This window comes from Solanum tuberosum, unplaced genomic scaffold, assembly GCF_000226075.1.
Source record: "Solanum tuberosum cultivar DM 1-3 516 R44 unplaced genomic scaffold, SolTub_3.0 scf00184, whole genome shotgun sequence".
NCBI lineage: Eukaryota > Viridiplantae > Streptophyta > Magnoliopsida > Solanales > Solanaceae > Solanum > Solanum tuberosum.
Window position 1 is genome coordinate 46,604 of NW_006239109.1, and position 19,267 is coordinate 65,870.

The 19,267-nt window shown below is 34.1% G+C and overlaps 3 protein-coding genes across 3 annotated transcripts; 2 read left to right on the forward strand and 1 right to left on the reverse strand.

The window, feature by feature from the left end:
- On the reverse strand, nucleotides 1-6,983 carry LOC102585068 (protein DCL, chloroplastic). Its single transcript, XM_006354782.2, has 3 exons — nucleotides 6,619-6,983; nucleotides 1,106-1,220; nucleotides 1-548 (listed from the first exon to the last, which is right to left on the reverse strand). Exons 1-3 carry the CDS (start codon nucleotides 6,927-6,929, stop codon nucleotides 381-383), a joined length of 594 nt encoding a protein of 197 aa, XP_006354844.1. The 5' UTR covers nucleotides 6,930-6,983; the 3' UTR covers nucleotides 1-380.
- A 5,379-nt stretch (nucleotides 6,984-12,362) lies between these two features.
- Nucleotides 12,363-14,479, forward strand: LOC102585400 (F-box protein At1g47056-like). The gene has a single exon (XM_006354783.2). The coding sequence runs from the start codon at nucleotides 12,549-12,551 to the stop codon at nucleotides 14,145-14,147; it is 1,599 nt and encodes a 532-aa protein (XP_006354845.1). The 5' UTR covers nucleotides 12,363-12,548; the 3' UTR covers nucleotides 14,148-14,479.
- Nucleotides 14,480-15,369: 890 nt separating this feature from the next.
- LOC102591029 (cyclin-J18) lies at nucleotides 15,370-18,832 on the forward strand. The gene has a single exon (XM_015312062.1). The coding sequence runs from the start codon at nucleotides 17,869-17,871 to the stop codon at nucleotides 18,583-18,585; it is 717 nt and encodes a 238-aa protein (XP_015167548.1). The 5' UTR covers nucleotides 15,370-17,868; the 3' UTR covers nucleotides 18,586-18,832.
- Nucleotides 18,833-19,267: the final 435 nt, after the last annotated feature.

Sequence of the window (19,267 nt, forward strand, 5' to 3'; positions counted from 1 at the left end):
TGCCAGGTAATGTGCCTTCAGAAATTAAAGAAGATAGAGACAGTGATTCACCAAAAAAGAGTGATAGTCAACATTACAAGCAAAGCCAACTAATTACTATGGAAGTGTACATTTTTTTTTTATTTCCATCAACTTTATTCTCCCACCAAATAAAACTAGAAATGCTCTGGTCAACTAATATCTACTACATTGACTAAAGGTATCAGAAAGTCATTTGTTGGTCATTTAATCCATAAACACCTTTAGCCACACACCAAACATTCATAAGTTCCTGTCATTTTCTTGTTCCTTCATTGAGAAAGACCCACCATGAGGGCTCTTACAGGCCAACAGCTTCCAACTTTAGTATTTATGTGAGGAGAGGTTGTTTGAAATGAAACTCAACTACCCCGTTTGAAGTGTTCTTTTATGAATTTTTCAGCATAAGAAGGGTACTTATCTCGAATGTACTGCCTAAGACACTTCTGATAGGAAAAGTCTATCCATCCACCGTCCAATCTTACGACAAAGAGACACCTGGATCGTTTGAACTGGGGATGCCGATCAACCTACAAAATAGAGGCTATTAGTCAACTCAATAACAAACAATTTAATCACCAGCCACATAAGTATACTTCGGCTAAGAACCTGACTCTTACATCAGCAAACAGCTTAGCATGAAGTAGTATAATGATCACAGATAGATGAACATTTTTCCATCAAAAATTCAAAATAATCCACACAATGTAAAATAAGTTGTCATACTCAGGAACGCTTCACATGGTTCCTTTTCTATGAAGTGTAGTATAGTATAGTTTTGCGATGGCTTTCTACTATGAATAAAAGGGAAGGCTGTTATTCACAAGGAAAGACACTCTTCCACTTCTGTAGAACCATAGTTCAGATTTGCCTTGTCATATGCTATTCACCAGACTGAGTGAGCGCTCAATGTAGTTTGAGATTTAACATAATTTGTAATGCAGCACGGTGATAAAAGGCTAAACTAACAAACCAAAAGAAAAAGTCCATCTCTACCAACATTTTTCAGTCAGTTGGAAAGAAATTTAAGTAAAAGTTATTAATAGGAATCAAACAACAAGAGTATTAATCAAACTATATGACCAACCATAATTGAGTCGAGGCCACATCCAATTTTATCTTCAGAATGGGGATGATAAGCAAGAAGCTTGTCTACCACTATTTTCTCATCTTCTGCTGTCAGACGTTCTCCATCCATATACCTGGTAACGTAGAAAAAGGATAAGATTTAGCACTAGGATGAAGCCTTTGCAGACAAGAAAGATACAGGCGAAGTACTCTTGTAGTAGAAGATTAAGCGCCAAATTTCCTACAAGACACAGACAAAAGAAAAGAAGCCCATACCTATGTAACTTTAGAGTGAATTTCTAGTCATTTTAAATAAAGCAACTTTGACTGAAAATTTTCAGGCAATACCAACCTGTTCCATAACAATGATATTTCTATTTTTGAAGAGAAGATCGTGTTCTATCTTCAACTTGACACTAACTACAGAAACAACATGTTAGGTAGATCACCCGAAACCAAGGTTTAGATGAAACATAACAAAACACAAATACATCTAGTCCAGGAGGATAACAAATCAAATGAAATATGAACAAATGAAGATCCTATTTGCATATGTTTTTAATGAATCAGTTCAACTCTTGTATCTTGAACTGAAACTCAATTGAAGTGTATAATAGTGGCAGTGATATGAAGCAAGCAAGCTAGATAGCACTTACTGTAGTAGTGACTACCGAAAGAGGAAATTGATAACGACTAAAGAGTGATAATTAAAATAATATTCTTGAAAATTTTACTCTTCCACATTAAGTCTGAAGACTTATTTAACCATTAGCAGCTGCTTTGTTGTTGGTTAGTGTTATGTGGGGTATTAGTTATTCATGTGATAATTACTTATCTTCTATCCAGTATAAAATTTGCAATCTTCTCCTCTAGCAGGTTTTGTAAATTAAGTGAATAACATCAGGAAAAGAAATTTTCTCACATAACTCATGGTTCTTGAAGTTAACAAGAAACTGCAAAATAAATAAGCCACTCTATAGAAATCATTCTGTTAAATCAAAACTCATGTACTTTTGATCTTCTTTTGAGTCATATCTCCCATACATAGACACATGATGATCTAGCAACTATAACATCTAAATATCCTTGCACGCCACAGGACAAATCTAAGAATCTCGGTTTGTTCATTTCCTTGTGAATACTAATTTTCCTTATGGAAAGAGTTGCTACATAGATCCTTTATTTTCCTTGACATGTCCGTGTCACACAGGTGTTATAACAGACATAGTTCTTTCATAGTTTCATGCAGATTCTTCAAAGTACCCTAAAACGTTAACAAACCCGCATACATTGAATCATCAGTTGGATCCATGTAGCGAAACAATTTCTTGAATGAGAAACTCAAGTAAGACATAACAATGATAATCCTATAGCTCAATTCAGATCTAATATGAAATTGATTGAAAGGACCTGAAGTATATGGTAAGTTGGTAGGGAAAAGCTGAAGCTTAGAAAATATCTTATGTCACACTTGCACAGCGAGAGAAGCTGTGGTCAAAGAAAGAACTTTTAAGTCTGGTAAAGATCATTCTTATTTTGTGAAAATGTCACAATTAAATCACAGAAAGATGAAATGATAGGAGTAAAAGGATGTTCTATTATCCACCTAGAGGTCCTATCAAATAAGGAGTAAGGGCACCTTATCAGGGCTTGGTGAGTTTCAAACCTATCATGACTCGGGGACTTCACAATTTTTTTATACTGTGGTGTCTGGGACAACTTGAGCACCTCGACTAAATGCATAGAATACCTGCTACCTCCCACCAACACATGTATGGGGTAACTCTTTTTTTTTAATAAAGATGTACAAGGCAACTCAATTCACCACGGTTTGGGAAAATGGGAAGACACCACTTAGTGTTTTTACTACCTGAATTGAACCTTATGACCTCATGGTTTTCAACTCATTTCATGGATCACTAGGCCACACCCTTAGGTATAAAGGTGACTTCAGACATGTTAACCATGCTTAAAGTTTTTCTTAGTGGGATACAGCATATAGGTCCCACATTTCCCAATACATATAGACATATGTACCTTAATTCTGAATTTGTTGGGTTTGAAATTTTAAGACAGAGGCAAAACACATTGAGACAGGCATGAGATGAATGGCAAGTTTATGCCTCAATATATGTGGGACTTGAGGCCAATTATGTCCTTACTTGAGCCCCTATGTTTCATTTACCCCTTCCAAATCTTGAACAAAGATCCTATACAATATGTCTGTTGTGGGGCTGAAACATCATTTTTTTTTATCAGAACTGTTGGCTGAAAAATAACTTATTCTGATAATTAGCCGAAATTGCACAGACACTATCCATTCAGCTAGAATCAAGAGACATAATTACATTAGTTTGTCATCTGGAAGAAATGGGACTATAGATTATAAGCACGAGTTACCAGATATGACGTAGGATGCATGCGTTCAAAATATAAACTTTTTTACGCCAGTTTTGAACAAAAAGATTGTTAATGGTTGCAATCAGATACATTTAATTTTTTTCTTGTGTTTGGATTAGATGCTTGTGTTTTTTATAAAAAAAGAAAAGAATAAGGAGTTGTTCTATTATGTCTTGAGAATGGTAAATTGGTAATTGGAACAATCTGATTGTGTGGTTCTCTCATTCAGTTCTCGAGGTGTAATTATTTAGAAAGGTAAAATACTGCCATCTGAAATTATACTCGTCCTTTTGTTTTGAAAAGATGGTGTCTAGATTCTTGAGATATACGCTTGTTAACATACAATCTTTTCAAGTACAAAGAAGAAGCATGAGAACCCATTTAACAATTAAAATAAGTATAGAGTTAACATTTGAAAATTACATTACATTCTCTCAAATATAAAAAGTATTTCACATTTACGATGAAATTTATGAAATTAACCGACCACTTCTTATTCTGGACCAAGGAATCTGGTCTAATTCACTTATTTGTGGGAAGATATTCAATGTTCTTATTTAAAAAAGATTTCCATAAGGATATCTAAAGTAGATGGCAGTTGATAGAGAACTCTTTGATCAGAAGTTCCTATATGAATACTGTGTCCAACATGAAACTTGTGATTGGTAGTAAAACTCCCTTCAAGTTGTTTCCCTCTAATTGCTAGCAGCAGAACAGAGTAGTAAGTAGTTGATTCTTTTTTTAAAAAAAAAAAATGTTAAGCAGTTGAATCATTTTTTTAATCAAGAAAAAAACTATGCAAGTTAAGTAGTTGATTCCTAATCATCATTTCAACCAAAAAAAAAAAGTTGATTCCTTATTGTCTCACCATTGTTTATGGAAGATTAGAAGCCAGCAACTCCACATTATCTTTCCAATTAAACAGGGCAAGAATTATAGGTATATTTATCTAAGCTTCTACGAATCTTTGGTTTAGAACATCTTACTGGCTAACCCAAGCTTAGGCACCTCAAGTTGGAATTTACATATACTTAAGCTCTTCCTCCTTTGCTGCTTTTTCTTCTATCCACATACCACCCTCCTATTTACAGATCAGTTGCATTTTGACTTGTATGTTTTAATAATCAAAGACTCGAAGGATAATACTTTTTCAGGGGCGACTCAAGGTTAAGGCAAATAAAGTCATTGTCTTAGGCTCCCAAATATTAGAGGCCCCAGAAATACAATATTATATATAACATGCTCTCTCCGGTCCATATCATTTGGTGTTTCTGCCATTGGCACCACATCTCTTAAGAAACTATTCCTTCCAATCCATACACTATTTGGTTTTTGTACCTTTTCATATTGATCTAAAATAAGTGGTGTTTTACATAATCAAGAAGGCATTAAGTTCTTTTCTTCAAAATTCACACATTGTGAACAAGTTTTTCTCAATTACAATTTCCTATGAGTACATTAAATAGTACTATCACTATTGCTTCAAAGGCATTTGATATGCACATAATATTATTTCATATTACTTTTACTTAGAAAGATGTCATCATAGTGTTCCGTACACCTCAAATTCTTATGCTCTTTATACTTAGAAAGATTAAAATCTTATTAAGGGTAATTTAGTCTAAATTCTTCTAAGTTCATAGGACTAAGTACTCCCTCCGGTCCATATTATTTGTTGTTTTGGACTTTGACACACTCCCAGAAACTACTTACTCTTAAATTTGCATCTTCCTAAGTTGATAAGTACAAAGAGCATAGAGATTTGAGGTGTATGACATAATATTATGTGCACATATCTTGTGAAAGCAATATCTCATAATAGTACGTGCATACAAATGCCTTTGAAGAAATAGGAGTACCTATTTAAGGTACTTCCAAAAAATTGTTATTAAAAAAGATTTCTTTGAATTGAAATGTGTAAATAAGAGTAAATTGGAAAAAAATCAAATTAATTCCTTCTTGATTATGTAAAATACCACTTATTTTGGACCAAAATGAAAAGGTAAAACACCAAATAATATAGATGCATGAGTAAATAATGGTAAATTTTTTCCCTCATTCATCAAATAGTGTATTTAATTATTTGTTGTCTTGTCCTTTTGAATATCATATTATGTTATTTCTTGTACATCTGTTACTTCGTTTTCTGGATTGTTTTAGACTTTTTCTCTTGATCCAAGGGTCGATCAAAAACAGCCTCTCTACCTGAGGTAGAAGCAAGGCCTGTGTATACTCTACTCTCTGCATACTCCACTTCGTGGAATTATATTGGGTATGTTGTTGTTCTTGCAATAAAATAGTTTATTTACCTTCCTCTTCAATTTTATGTTTCCTTCTCTATGTACAACCATTTCTTTTTTCATGTTTTTGACGATTTCACTTCTAATTTCAACTCCATTTCTTTGAATTAGCTATTTCACTTTCGCATGTTTGGTTCTTACAACAAAAAATAAATTTATTTTGTCTCATCTTTCCTAATCGAGAAATTTCACAGAGCAAGTGCCGCAATTGTTTGAAACTCGATGTATAATAGCCCCGTCATTCTACCCTTCTCCACTAAAATACCATGCTTTTATATACGAAAGTGTTCGTGACATGCACCTAACACTCTTATCACCAGATGAAATTCTCAAGCGCATCTTTTGTGTCTCATTAGTATATGAATTTTACAAAATAAGTTTAGGGGCCTTTTGGTATAATTCAGCTTTAAACTACCAATTTCATTGAGCCATCAGTGTACTTTTTCCCCTTCAATAGGAAAGTGCCTCTCATTGTCTTCACCAATAGTTCAATCTCCCTTACTTGGCTCATAAATTCCATTGGTAAGTGAATTAAGTCACGCACTTGCCTCACATATTCAACTAAACATTATGCATTTCCATTTCCACAAACACAAAGCAAGCATTGAAGTCACAATTCAACTCATAATAAGCTCAAATGAACAATTACGAACTAAATAGCCTGATAAGCTAATAGGATGAACAAATCATTCCTAGTATTAGATAACTAATGAGTTCATTATATGTTACTGAAAAATCAAATTACGTAGCATTGTGGTTAAAAATGGTATTCACATCAAATTTAGAAACGCCCAAATATGAAAATTGCAAATTAGTAAAGAAGAAAGCGGACCTATCGGAGTGGATAATTTCCTTGGTCAGGAAAATAACGGGCTCGATATCTTTGAGTATCTGAGTTTCCTGGTCTTTCCATTTTCGATAGTCCGGGTCAGTCCATCTCGGGTAATTGGGCGGGTCTTTGGCGCTTAGCACGGCGGTGGTCTGGTCCCCATCGGACGCCGCGTCGTCGAAGGGCTGAGCCGATTCGGAAGCAGCTGAAAACAGCCTCGGAGAAAGTAGAACAAAGCTAGGATTCGGCAGCCGCTGATAACAGAAGCGGAGCCGGAGGATTGGCAGACCTCTGAGGAGTAACGGAGCAGCCATTGTTAAGCGTTTTTTGAGTGATCAGTAGTTTTTGACTTATGCCCTCTTGGATTCTGTTTTGACTCTTTTGGGGTATAAACTTTAATTTTGTCTACAAAATAGGTCCATGGATTTGTGATAATTGCTACCCCCTCCATTCTATTTTGGGAGAATTACACATAAGTAAATTACTACTATTCATTTTCTTTGAAATTTCTAATCCTATCTCCAAATCAATATGGCGATTCAAATGTAAGTTCAACAAATCAAATTCATTTGAGTGGTGAAAATTAGATTTTTAAAGTATCATCATTTGTTGAACAAGCTTAAATGAGTGGATTTAAATTTGATTTTGTGAGAAATTTTGGAGTGATTATTGTTTAGACATGTTAGAAACGAGGTTGGTTACAAAATTTGAATTCATTTAATTGAGATTTGAACTTGTTTTGAACAACTTTTATACCAGAGTTACATTATGTATATAGGTGTATAGAAGTGTATAATAGTGTATAAGAGATGTTTATATATGCATATACGCTATTATTCGAAATTTGAATTCGTCTTTTCCTTGTGCCTTTTCTGAAATTTAACTCAAATCTACTCCAAAATACTTCAAATTTAAATTTTGAACCCCTCGATACTTCTATTTTCAAAATTTTAATCAATCACACTAAAGAGGAGAACTAAATTTAAGCTTGATTAGATATTCAAAGCTACAAGTAATTACATGCGGGAAGAAGAAGAGATGCAAGCAATATTAAAAAAGGGAGGATCAAGGTGAGCGAGATTTGGGAGAGAGAAAGAGGAGAGAGGTTGTATCAACAAATACAATTTTATCAAATGTATTAACAAATATAATTTGTATCAATAAATTATAAAAGTCATGTATAAAATATATTTGTTCCTTGTGTATTCACCATGTTCATGCAATATGTACATATAACTATATAAACTTTTGTAAAAGTTAATGTTAGTTGCTAAAGATTTAATATAACGCTTCAACAACATTATATACAACTTTCACCTGATACTCATACAAATTTAATACAATTACAACAACATACAAACTTGAAATATAGTTTTCATACAACACTAACATACAATTATAATATAATTTTAGTACAAATTCGATACAATTTGTTTATAACTTTGAACTTCAATAATCCATACAATTTTCACTTCATTTACTAATTCGATATAGGTTAATCCGTTCAAATTTAACCAATCTACACATTTGACAATCATATTTTGAAGTTTGAACTCTTATCAGTTTTGTGTTTTGATCGGCATAGGAAGGTGCATGCACATGCAATGTTTGTGATATACTATATTAGTTTTATTTTTCCAATTGAGATGGTCTATTTTGTGATTGGACATAAAGAATAAATACGTTGCATGTGCTCTTGGATATGAGATTCAACTAGCGAAAAGTAGTATCATGTTTATATCTTCAATTTTGTTTTAAAACCTTGAAAATGTCAAAAGTAAGTAGCTTTTAAATATTTTATCACGGTCTCTCTCAAATCTGACATGTGAATTTTTCAAAAAAAAAAAAGTTTATTTTTGACAAATTTATAAGAATATATGATTCAAAAGTAACAATAATAAATTCATAAATGAGGTTTGAAAAGAATGAGCAGGAAAAGAATGATCGATTCGAAGAGATAAGTGAGCTGGGAGCGAAGTTTATGAGTTACTAGCTTTAAGTATTCAACATGCATATTTCTTGACTATTAAAAGTATAGAGATAGATCAAGCCTAAAAATTGTAATTTCTATTGAATATAATGCGATGCGTCTGCACTAACGTGACTTGCAAAGAAACTCAATGTCACTATTCTTGAGCAACTTGGAGCCAGACCTTCTTTTCGCACTATTACGAATATGACGATAATGGTCAAGATTTAATTCAACGCTAACGCTATAGCTATATAGACAAGGCACAATATCACCTCCTTTTACTTCTGAGTCTTAGATGCAACTCTTCTAGTTAGAAAAGAGTATCAGCTAGTTGCGAAATGTATGTAGACGTTACCTCTAGCTACCTTGTGAAGTAAAAAGATTGTTTCTGATAGACCCTCGTCGTCATAAGAAGAAAAAAGTACCTTACGCAGAATTGTAAAAAAAAAAGAAAGACAATAAAATAAGAAATTACAAAAAAATGCAACAACAAATAGTAATGCTTCATTGAAAAATAAGAAACTACACAATAACTAAATAATACTACTAAAAAGGCAAAGAGGGTAGGAGAGGAAGAAGCTAACCTCATGCCTCTTCCACAGAAAGTGTGATGACATTCATTTATATCATAAGTTTTTAATATTAGTTCTCGACCTCCATAGTATCCGATTTAAGTCATATGTCTCCAACTAAAATTTTCCAAATCTTCTTTAGCCTATTTCTACCTCTCATAATTTCTACTACCATCCGTCTGAACGGTTAAAAATATATTCAAAATTATTTTGAATCTAAACCAAACATAAGAGATACTATAAGTTATGTTATGTTATCGTGAATGTTTTCTCAATTATCGAAAAAAAGGCATATTTGTGAGACACGAAACACAATTTGTATGGCTACTTGAAAGTTTATAAATGGACCTGCAACCTAATTAATTATGGCTTATGACTCATGAGTTATTTTGTTCTAGTGGTCAGATACGTTTAATGTTGATTGCTGTGTTAACTCTTTTCCATTTATTCAATTAATTAATGACAATGTGGCTCCGATCGTCATTGTTATTTCTGCTTCCGTAGACAACGAAGTTGGCCTAATTTTGATTAGAATTTTAGCAGAACGCTTCGCGTTTTAATTTGTTTGATTTATTTTAATTTGATATAAAAAATTTAAATCTGATAATCTTAAATTAATATATGTATCAAATTGTTTTTTAGTCTTGTCATCTTAAATATCTCATGTGAAAAGTTAAAATTAAAAAGTTGTTAAAAAGCGATACAGACTAAAAGAAAAGTAGATTAAATAAATTTTAATGGATGGAGTACTACTTTTAAAATTCAAAAATGTTTCAACATTCTCGTTTGCTATTACTATTATATATCGTCAAAATGATAGACAAAAAGTGTACCAAATTATTTAAGTTCAAAAGATTATTAGCGGTCTCTTTTTTCAAGCAATTAAAACATTTGAATTTTGAAAACGCAATACCACGTTCCAGAAAGTAATTTAAGGCGTAGCCACTTTTTTCAAATTTTGTACTTATAGTTGGTTAATGATTTTTAGCATTAAAATTACTATTATTGCAAAATGAAAGTAGATTTGATTTCGAATTGAATTTAAATATAAGTGGGAATTATTAAAATATATAAAATTATTGAATGAATAAAGATTGGTAATTCAAACTTTAAAAAAAATATTTTCAACATCAAATATATTTGTTGGAGCTTCAAACATACATGTTAGAAGTCTGATCCAACAAGTCAAATTTCAAATAAAAATATTTCATGTCTAAATTCTAACAAGCCAAACTTTAGATAAAAATAAAAATTGTCAGAATTCAATTGCTAGAACCAAACTTCATATGTGAATTTTTGCATCTTCGATAGCGTATTCTTGAAGTTGGTTCTATATAGTAGCTATAACTTAAATGATAATCTCAAAATCGATTGTTTCTACACTTGCCCCAACCTCCGATGGACACATATTTATATTAAATAAAATAATTTTATTTTACATACCATACATTCAAAGTATTTGCCAGAACTTTGCCATCATACGCATTCAAAGCATCCACAATTAATTCTATTGTTTATCTTATCAGCATTAAGTCAAAGATGGTCTTTAATTAAGGGACCACCCCACTTTTAAAAAATTGATAACACTTAATTTTTTCGATTCATTTTAACTTATAATATATAATATAATTTATTAAGTTATTTTTTTTGAGAATTAATTAGTATTAAAAAGGTTACTTCTTTAACTATAAAAATAAATAAATAAATTATAGAATTCCTAAAATAATTTTCTTGAACACACATGCATGAATATTGTATATCATGCATGATAACTTATCCCACCATTTATATCATAGTGATGTGATAAGTTATTCCAGGATAACTAATCATGAGATAACTTATTCCCAACCAAACGATCCCTAAAGGTATATAATAAGCTGATTTGCATGAGTGTTATAGTACCACACCAACAGACAGGATTACCAATTTTGCGGAATCATATCACCATTGGAGCATTATTGTTATATTTTTAGGAGTTTAATAGTCATCTTCTTGCTTTGCATCTAGGCAAGAATTAATTGGTTCTCTAATTTCTTCTGCCACACATAAAAGGAACAGATAAGACTGTTTAATTTCCATGAATAGTTGTAACTTTAGAATGATTGGATTGTTCAATAAATGACAAGAGCAAGAGGAGTGGGGATGGGTCAAACCCATTTTTGTATGATAAAAAAAATAAAATTTGTGTCCGATCATAGTTTTTTCAAAATATATTGCATTAGTTTTATTTAAAGTATGAAATATAATTATATCCATATAAAGAATACACAATCGTACACATACAAACATGTGCTAACCCCAAATTTTTCATATATTATGTTCTTGGCTTAAAAAAAATATTGCCATCATTACTTGGTTGGCTCAACAATATTTTTCAATTAGCTAAATAATTCAAAAATACTTTTACACTAACGATTATTCTAAAACAATAAAAAATAAGCCACTAATTATATCCGTAACTTTTTTCCAAATAAGGCAACTAAGAATCGGACTAGTAGGCGCACTTTGTGCGAACTAGCTAAATGTCTCAGTCTGCAATAGCTTACAAACTACACAAAAAAATATAAACTCCAAAAATAAATTCTGTGCAACAAAGTCATTCAGAAGACATCGATCTTGAATCATTCGTATAAATAACTAGCTCTAAAATCAACTAACCATGCTAACTGATAATATTCGTAAATTTAAAATAAAAGAGGATAGGAAAAAGGTGATTTTGAAAGTTGAAGGGTGAATGTGAAGAGTGAAGATACAGGTACATCCAATTGCATAGACACGATACACATGTGACTTCCTTTACTACACTGGTGGGGTGGGGGAGGAAATACTTGCATGTTTCTATCTACTTTTCTTACCGTGTTCCTTCCGCATGTCCCACTATTCTCGCTCTCTCAAATAACCCAACCGGCACGCCTACTTACATGTAGGTAGACCACACGGCACGCACTTTTTCATCTCTCAAGAGATATTCGTAAATTTTAGTAATTTAGTTGATTAATCGTTATTAAAAGAAATAGAGATATCTTAATTTACTATAATATTCATACTCATTGATTCATAATTTTAAATCTTGAGTATTAATTTGGAGAAAGAATAATTAATATTAAATATTACTATGCTATATTAAATGAATAGAGGAAAGAAATATATTTTTAATAAAGACTATATGTATTTTCGGAGAGAAGAGTAATTTTAAAATGTTAACATTTGCTATCCCTAACAAACTTCCAGTAAATTAGAATTGAATCCGAACTAATTTTATTTTCAGGTCCGCTATTAAACTCACCTGTAAATTGCAACTTCATCCGAAAAAGACGAACACAAAAGGCTGGTGAAATAGTAATTGGATACAGTGACCCTGACCTATCTTTATTATATTCTACTGGTGGATGGGTCAGTCAGCTTCCACCGTTGCCGGAGCTCAAAACCGTATAAAGTTCAGATCTTCGCCGGTGATTTCTTCCATGAAGGAAATTGACGATTCCGACGATGTTATCGATGTATTCGAGGTCGGAGAGTTTGATTATTCTTCTAATATTCCTGATGAGTGTTTAGCTTGCATTTTCCATTTCCTGAGCTCAGGTGACCGGAAAAGTTCTTCCCTCGTCTGCCGCCGTTGGCTCCGTGTTGAAGGCCAGAATCGTCACCGTCTCTCGCTTAATGCACAATCGGAACTTGTCGCTGTGGTTCCTGTGATTTTTTCTAGGTTTGATTCGGTAACGAAACTCGCTTTGAAATGTGACCGTAGATCTGCGAGTATTGGGGACGAGGCGTTGGTGCTTATATCTTTAAGGTGCCGGAACCTAACTCGTTTGAAGCTCCGGTCATGCCGGGAGCTTACTGATACTGGAATGGAATCTTTTGCGAAGAATTGTAAGGGTTTGAAGAAGCTATCTTGTGGATCTTGTGCTTTTGGAGCTAAAGGGATGAACGCCGTGTTGAATAACTGCTCGGCTCTGGAAGAGTTGTCCGTGAAACGGCTGCGTGGTATCACAGATGGGGCTGCAGCTGAGCCCATTGGTCCTGGTGTTGCAGGGGGTTCTCTGAGAGTTATTTGCCTTAAGGAACTCTACAATGGTCAGTGTTTTGGACCGTTGATTATTGGATCGAAGAGTTTGCGGACGCTGAAGCTTTTCCGTTGTTCTGGAGATTGGGATAAGATTCTGGAAGTGATTGCTGAACAAGTCAGTGAACTTGTTGAAATTCATCTTGAGAGGCTTCAGGTCAGTGATACTGGTCTTGCTGCTATATCTAAATGTTCCATTCTTGAAATTCTGCACCTTGTGAAAACGCCTGAATGCACTAATAATGGTCTAAAGACTGTTGCTGAAAACTGTAAGCTTCTAAGGAAGCTCCACATTGATGGGTGGAAGACTAACAGGATAAGTGATGATGGGTTAATTGCTGTGGCAAAACATTGCCCTAATTTACAAGAATTGGTTTTAATAGGTGTGAATCCAACATGTGCTAGTTTGGAGAAGTTGGCTACGAATTGCTTGAATTTGGAGAGATTAGCTCTGTGTGGAAGTGAAACTGTTGGGGATCCAGAACTATCGTGCATAGCGGCGAAATGTATTGCATTAAGAAAACTTTGTATAAAGAGTTGCCCAGTATCCGATCAGGGTATGGAAGCGCTTGCTAGTGGATGCCCAAATTTGGTAAAAGTAAAGGTTAAGAAATGTAGATTGGTGACTTCTGGAAGTGCAGATTGGTTGCGGACAACTAGGGGTTCTGTTGCTGTGAACTTGGATACACCTGAACCTGAAAATCCTGATGCAAGTGCCAGTGATGGAGGTGTGGCTGAAGTTGGCAATGAAATTAGACAGGTGGCTGGCCAAGTAAGAGGTGTAAGTATTGCATCAAGCAGTACTGGGAGGTCAAATTCCTTTAAGGCCAGGCTAGGACTTACAACAGGAAGGAATCTGGTGGCTTGCACATTCAGAAGGTGGTCGAGCTTTGGTGGGAGTTCCAGTTCCAGAAATAATTAGAAAAAAAGGAGTTGACTGAGATCAATCTTATGCTCAAACATTCTGCTATTGAAGTTATTTGACTTTTATTACATTTATATATTCTTGAATTTGCATGCTAGTTAATGCAACTACAGATTCAGCCTCCATGGTTGGACCTTGTTCGTGAGTTTCCCTTCTTTTTGTTTTTGCTTATGTACAATCCCAGTGATGCTATTTTTGGGCTTGGTATGCTCCTTCAACGTGGAGTTCTTATCACTTCTCCTGGGAGAGGACTCTACATGCTATCTTCTGAAAAAGAAAGAAAGGAGAAGGTTATAATCCAAGAAGTTGGTGATTTTGGAATGTGTTTACCAGTTTATGTTTTGCTAAGTTTTTCTGTATATATTTACTCCGTACGAAAGATTCAATATCGTTAACACATTCTTCTTGACTCATTAGGCGTTTGAATGGAGAACTGAGAAGAACCGAAGAAACTAGAAGTGTGCATAAATCATACTATTGCTTTCTCTTATACACTAGGATATGCACATTAAGCTAATAGAAAGTCAAAATTTTGATTCTATGTTCTAATCGTCCGTACCTTTCTCAAACACAAAAAAAGTCCAGATTCTGATTCATACCGTTGCCTTTCTCAAACAGAAAAAAGTCCAGATTTTGATTCACTCCCATGTTATTAATTACAGGATAGCATCATGGAAAGTCAAATTGATTTTGAGTTCAAAGAAGATGTTTCCAGCTAATTAGGGGAATCCACATTTCTTCCTCGAGTTCGATTAGGGGCCCCTACCCTCCATTCTCTCAAGTACCTCTCCGCTTGCTTTGGGATCAACTTCACTAAACTTCTCTTATAAAAAATTTATGATACCTTTCTAAAAAAAATACCTCTCATAAAGGTTCATTAGTCTTACAACTTGTTTGTTCCACGGCTTTTACCAATTAAACTTTGTACATTTTTATATTAAATCAGGTGTGTTTGGGACGTGCCCTTATCAGGAATCATTCTTGTATTTTTTGGTGAATGTGGGGGGAAGTTAGCAATAGTGTGATTCACCTGGTAAATGAAGAACATTGGTGAAAAGTCAGGCTTGAATAGTCAAAGCTGCACCCCTAATTGAAACAGGAAGTGTTTCAAGGCCTTGATATGCTACAGTAAATGTTTAAATGCCATATAAGTCTAACTGTCTGAATCTTTCTATATCATTCTCTCAATGTGCTTATCTGATTTGGTTATCTAAAAAAAAAATAGTGCTTATTTGACTTGTATGACATTTAGGAAACATGTTGAGAACTAGAGCATGGATTTGTTTATGCTGAGAGCTAGAGTATAAATTGACTCTCTATTAGATCAAGAGATTGTTGAAGTCAAGGTATCGACCTCTAGATGTTAGGTTAATAAATAGTTACACCAAACTTTGTTCATTGGTGTTTAGATGTGGATGTACTCTCCTAGAAGTTCTGCACTTCGCCATAAGACACAACAACAGAGTTGTAAGTTAAAACTCTGGGTTTGGGGCCACAAATTAGTATTTGTGTGATACCATGTTGACTTAATTGTTTCTGTTCTATTTAAGAAACTTTTGTTGACTTCTTGTAATCAGAATATAATTATGTCAAGCTTTGTCTTTCTAGTGTGGAGTTTTGAATAGGAATGGAGATCAAGGATGGTTATTGTAGTTATTTTTCGTACCAGTTCCTCTTGCGTTGTCCTTGAAGGCCAAACTTTAGTCATACTCCCCTTGAGGCCATTGCCTGCAGTTATTTAGCTACATCGAATAAATAAATCAGCTAACTTTATCAGAAAAAGATGACTGATCCTCATTTTAATAGGGTAAACACAACTTTATTTTTGCTCTTCTGCATGACTCTGAGGTCTGAACTGCATGCCTGATTTATTGGTTTCATGACCAGCTTATGTCCTTTAGTTGGTTTTGTATTAAGTCCTTCAGTTTACTTATGCTTTGCGTCACTTTTACTGAATATTTTCTTTGAAAATCATATGAAGGCAATTGAAAAACCTTTGGAAAGTTGCATTGTCAGTGGTGAGTTGAATATTGTGTTTGGAGAATTGTATTCTTAGAGAGTAGGTATAACTATCAATACAAAGTTGCTCATTTAATTAGATGACGCCTGATGTTTGTGAACTGTATCTTGCTGTTTTCTTCATGCTTTGGTTAGTAGCATGTATTGAATTGTTATCTTAAATTGTACGGTGTAATTTTGGATTCTTTACCATAGACAGGCTATAGCAGTAATATTTGCTTCTTTGAGAATGAATCATCAAATTTTGTTATCATCTTTTGTTGGTGAGTTGGTCTAACAAGTAAATCCTAGTTCATCATTCTATATGGATCCAGTGGACCGAACAGCCATGTCCTTTAGTTGATTTATGAGTAACACACAGTTAGAACTTCAGTTATGCTGCATGAACTGGTTATTGTATACACAGTCAGGGTTGTGGCAACTACTATAGAATTATCCTTTCAGTTACTGAAACATAACAATTACATATGTTTCTCTTTTCTGAATGATGGGGTTCTGTAGATTTTGTTCACCACCAAATCCCAAACAATGGACACTGGCTATACCTGTGAGTTGCCATGATTGATGTTTTATGACTTGGAAAACTCACTCTTATCAGACACTGGGTTTAATTTTTGATTTGGTAGTAAAAACACTGACTTTGCTCATTTCGGTGTGTTGTTTTGGAAGGATTCTTTTGCTTCCTTTCTGTCTTGCTTGATGTAGTGATAATATTGTCGTTTTGGGAATTTTCCTGTCTTGTACCGGTGATCAAAATTTCTTCAGTAGTTGTCGATCTTTTTTGTGGTAATTCTTGTTTTCTGGCTATGCATACTTCATCTGGTAAGTGGTGTTATGGTGATTGGTTTGTAAGCTTTTGCTTGCTTGATTGGTTATGTTTAAAGATGTCTCGATTCAAGCTTTGAAACTGACAAAAGCTATGCTTCCGCGACGTCTGCAGGTTGTTTTTGGCTTCATGTGATGGTTACTGATGAGTGCTTGCTTTGTTTGTCAAACTCTTCCGTGTACACTGAAATATTGTCAATCAAATTATGTCGATTAGTATTGGATCTGTTGACAATATTTTTGCCTTAAACTGCATCCATTGAGTGTATCAATCTAAAATGTAACGCTAGAAGCTCATAGAACTTAACGAGTCTGAACCAAGGGGTACAGTTCGTCTTGCTGATCTGTAAGAATGCTTGTTCTAATCCCGCACCTATATGATGTAGTACAATGAAGTGGTAAAAATCATAGAAACTAAAGTTCCCATTTTGGTAGAGATGAATAATACTAGACGTCTTCTTTTCAAATATCTAACTTCGAGAGGATAGAGTCCCCTGATACCTAAGGTATTCAGTAAAATAGTTGAGTTGGCATGAATACCACGGTAACTATAATATTCGATATTTAAAACCACTCTGAACAATCAACGTTTTATAACCTTCATATATGTAAACTGTGTGTGTCATTATTACTCCTTAACAACACTATCTCTATTACATTGATTAGTAGCACTTTTCGATCGATTCAACCTTAGAAGAATCCCTGTTACACAAATTTGATAATCATACTCATTTCCTCTATGATTTAGGTAGATTGTTCTTCTGCTGATTTTGTTTGCGCTGGGTTCCAACATCACCTGGACAAATAGATAAATTTGGTTGCGGTGAATATCTTCAACATTTGGTTCTTTTAGGCATTTCAGAAAACAGGTTCTATGCACAGAGAGGGATCGAGAATGAAGAAGGAGGTTTGCTCTTGTTTGCGAGCTCGACTTGTAGAATTCCTCATTCAATCAGCTCAAGACCTTCAAGTTTCTCCGATCGTCAAATACTCAGCACTGTCACTTTTCACCGATCGATTCTACCCAGCTCTTACCGGAGAAGGAACTAAGGATGCTAAGAGCTGGCTCTTACAGCCTCTGAGAGAAAGCAATTTGCAGCTATTTGCGCTTGTTGCAATATGGATCTCAAGCAAAATACACGATTCTCCTTCCCCAAGTGTGAAATCCTTCAAGTCTCTGGCTGACATCACCATTAAAGAGCAGCATTTTACAACAAAGGATTTTCTGGAAGCTGAGCTAGTGTTAATGCAGGTATTGAAATTTGAGATCGGCATGTTAAGCATCCCCTTCCGATTCTTCGAAGATCTACTTACTAAGTTCAGTGAAGTTGCTAGAGTTGGAAAGCAATTAAGCTTGGAAGCTTGCATGGATATCATGGACCTGATATATGAAAAGGGGGAGATTTCATCTTTCAATTGTTCTTCTCATCATCTAGCCGCATCGATTGTTGTTGCTGCATATGCAATCACAGTTCCATTGCAAAAGAGTGAATTCCCCATTCTTGTATGGGTTAAGTTTGTCACTTCGTGCAGAGAGGAGGATATTGTAGACACTGTCAAAAATATTCTAATGCATGTGTTTGAAGCTTGAATTTTATTGTATTTCATGTAACAACAACATACCCAACGTAATCTCACAAGTAACGTTTGGAGAGGGGAATGTGTACCCAACCTTACCCCAACCTTGAAAGGTAGAGAGGTTGTTTGCGTCAGCTCAAGGAAAGGCATAGAAAAACAATTCGCGAAAAGAAATATAACAGGGAAGAAGCCACGGAAAAATACGTTAGATAACAACCACATTACATGACACTCATTCCATTTTGGACTTCTCAAGTGTTCTCAATCATTCCATTTATATACAACATTTAAACCATTTTATAATTCAAATTCATTGATTCCTGATGTCTTCTTTATCTGATTACTCTTCAACCACCACTTTAATATGTTTATTTCACAATAAATATAACTCAAAATGGGACAGGGAATGCAAATGTTATCAGCTGTTAAACTAGAATTATGGGCCTCTATTTTAAGTCCAGGTTAAGCCCAATAAAGCATTTCACTATCTGAAAAGCTATTTAATTGCCATAATTTGTTCGTCAAATAAGCTGATCTTATTTTTAATAAATAATTACTGATTTTATACCTAGTAGGGTATGATTTGTAAAACAAATAAACTAATCTCGATTTTTATTCTTAATTATTAAATTAATGGCTAGTGGAGTATATACTTTTTAAAGACATGTAATATAATTTGTGAAGTATTATAATAT

Coding starts and splice junctions, on each gene's coding strand:
- LOC102585068 (XM_006354782.2), bottom strand. CDS start 6,929: ATGGCTGCTCCGTTACTCCTCAGAGGTCTGCCAATCCTCCGGCTCCGC. Junction 1,221..6,618: donor GAAATTATCCACTCCGATAG/GTCCGCTTTCTT, acceptor CTACGTTACCAG/GTATATGGATGGAGAACGTC. Junction 549..1,105: donor GTGGCCTCGACTCAATTATG/GTTGGTCATATA, acceptor TCTATTTTGTAG/GTTGATCGGCATCCCCAGTT.
- LOC102585400 (XM_006354783.2), top strand. CDS start 12,549: ATGGGTCAGTCAGCTTCCACCGTTGCCGGAGCTCAAAACCGTATAAAG.
- LOC102591029 (XM_015312062.1), top strand. CDS start 17,869: ATGCACAGAGAGGGATCGAGAATGAAGAAGGAGGTTTGCTCTTGTTTG.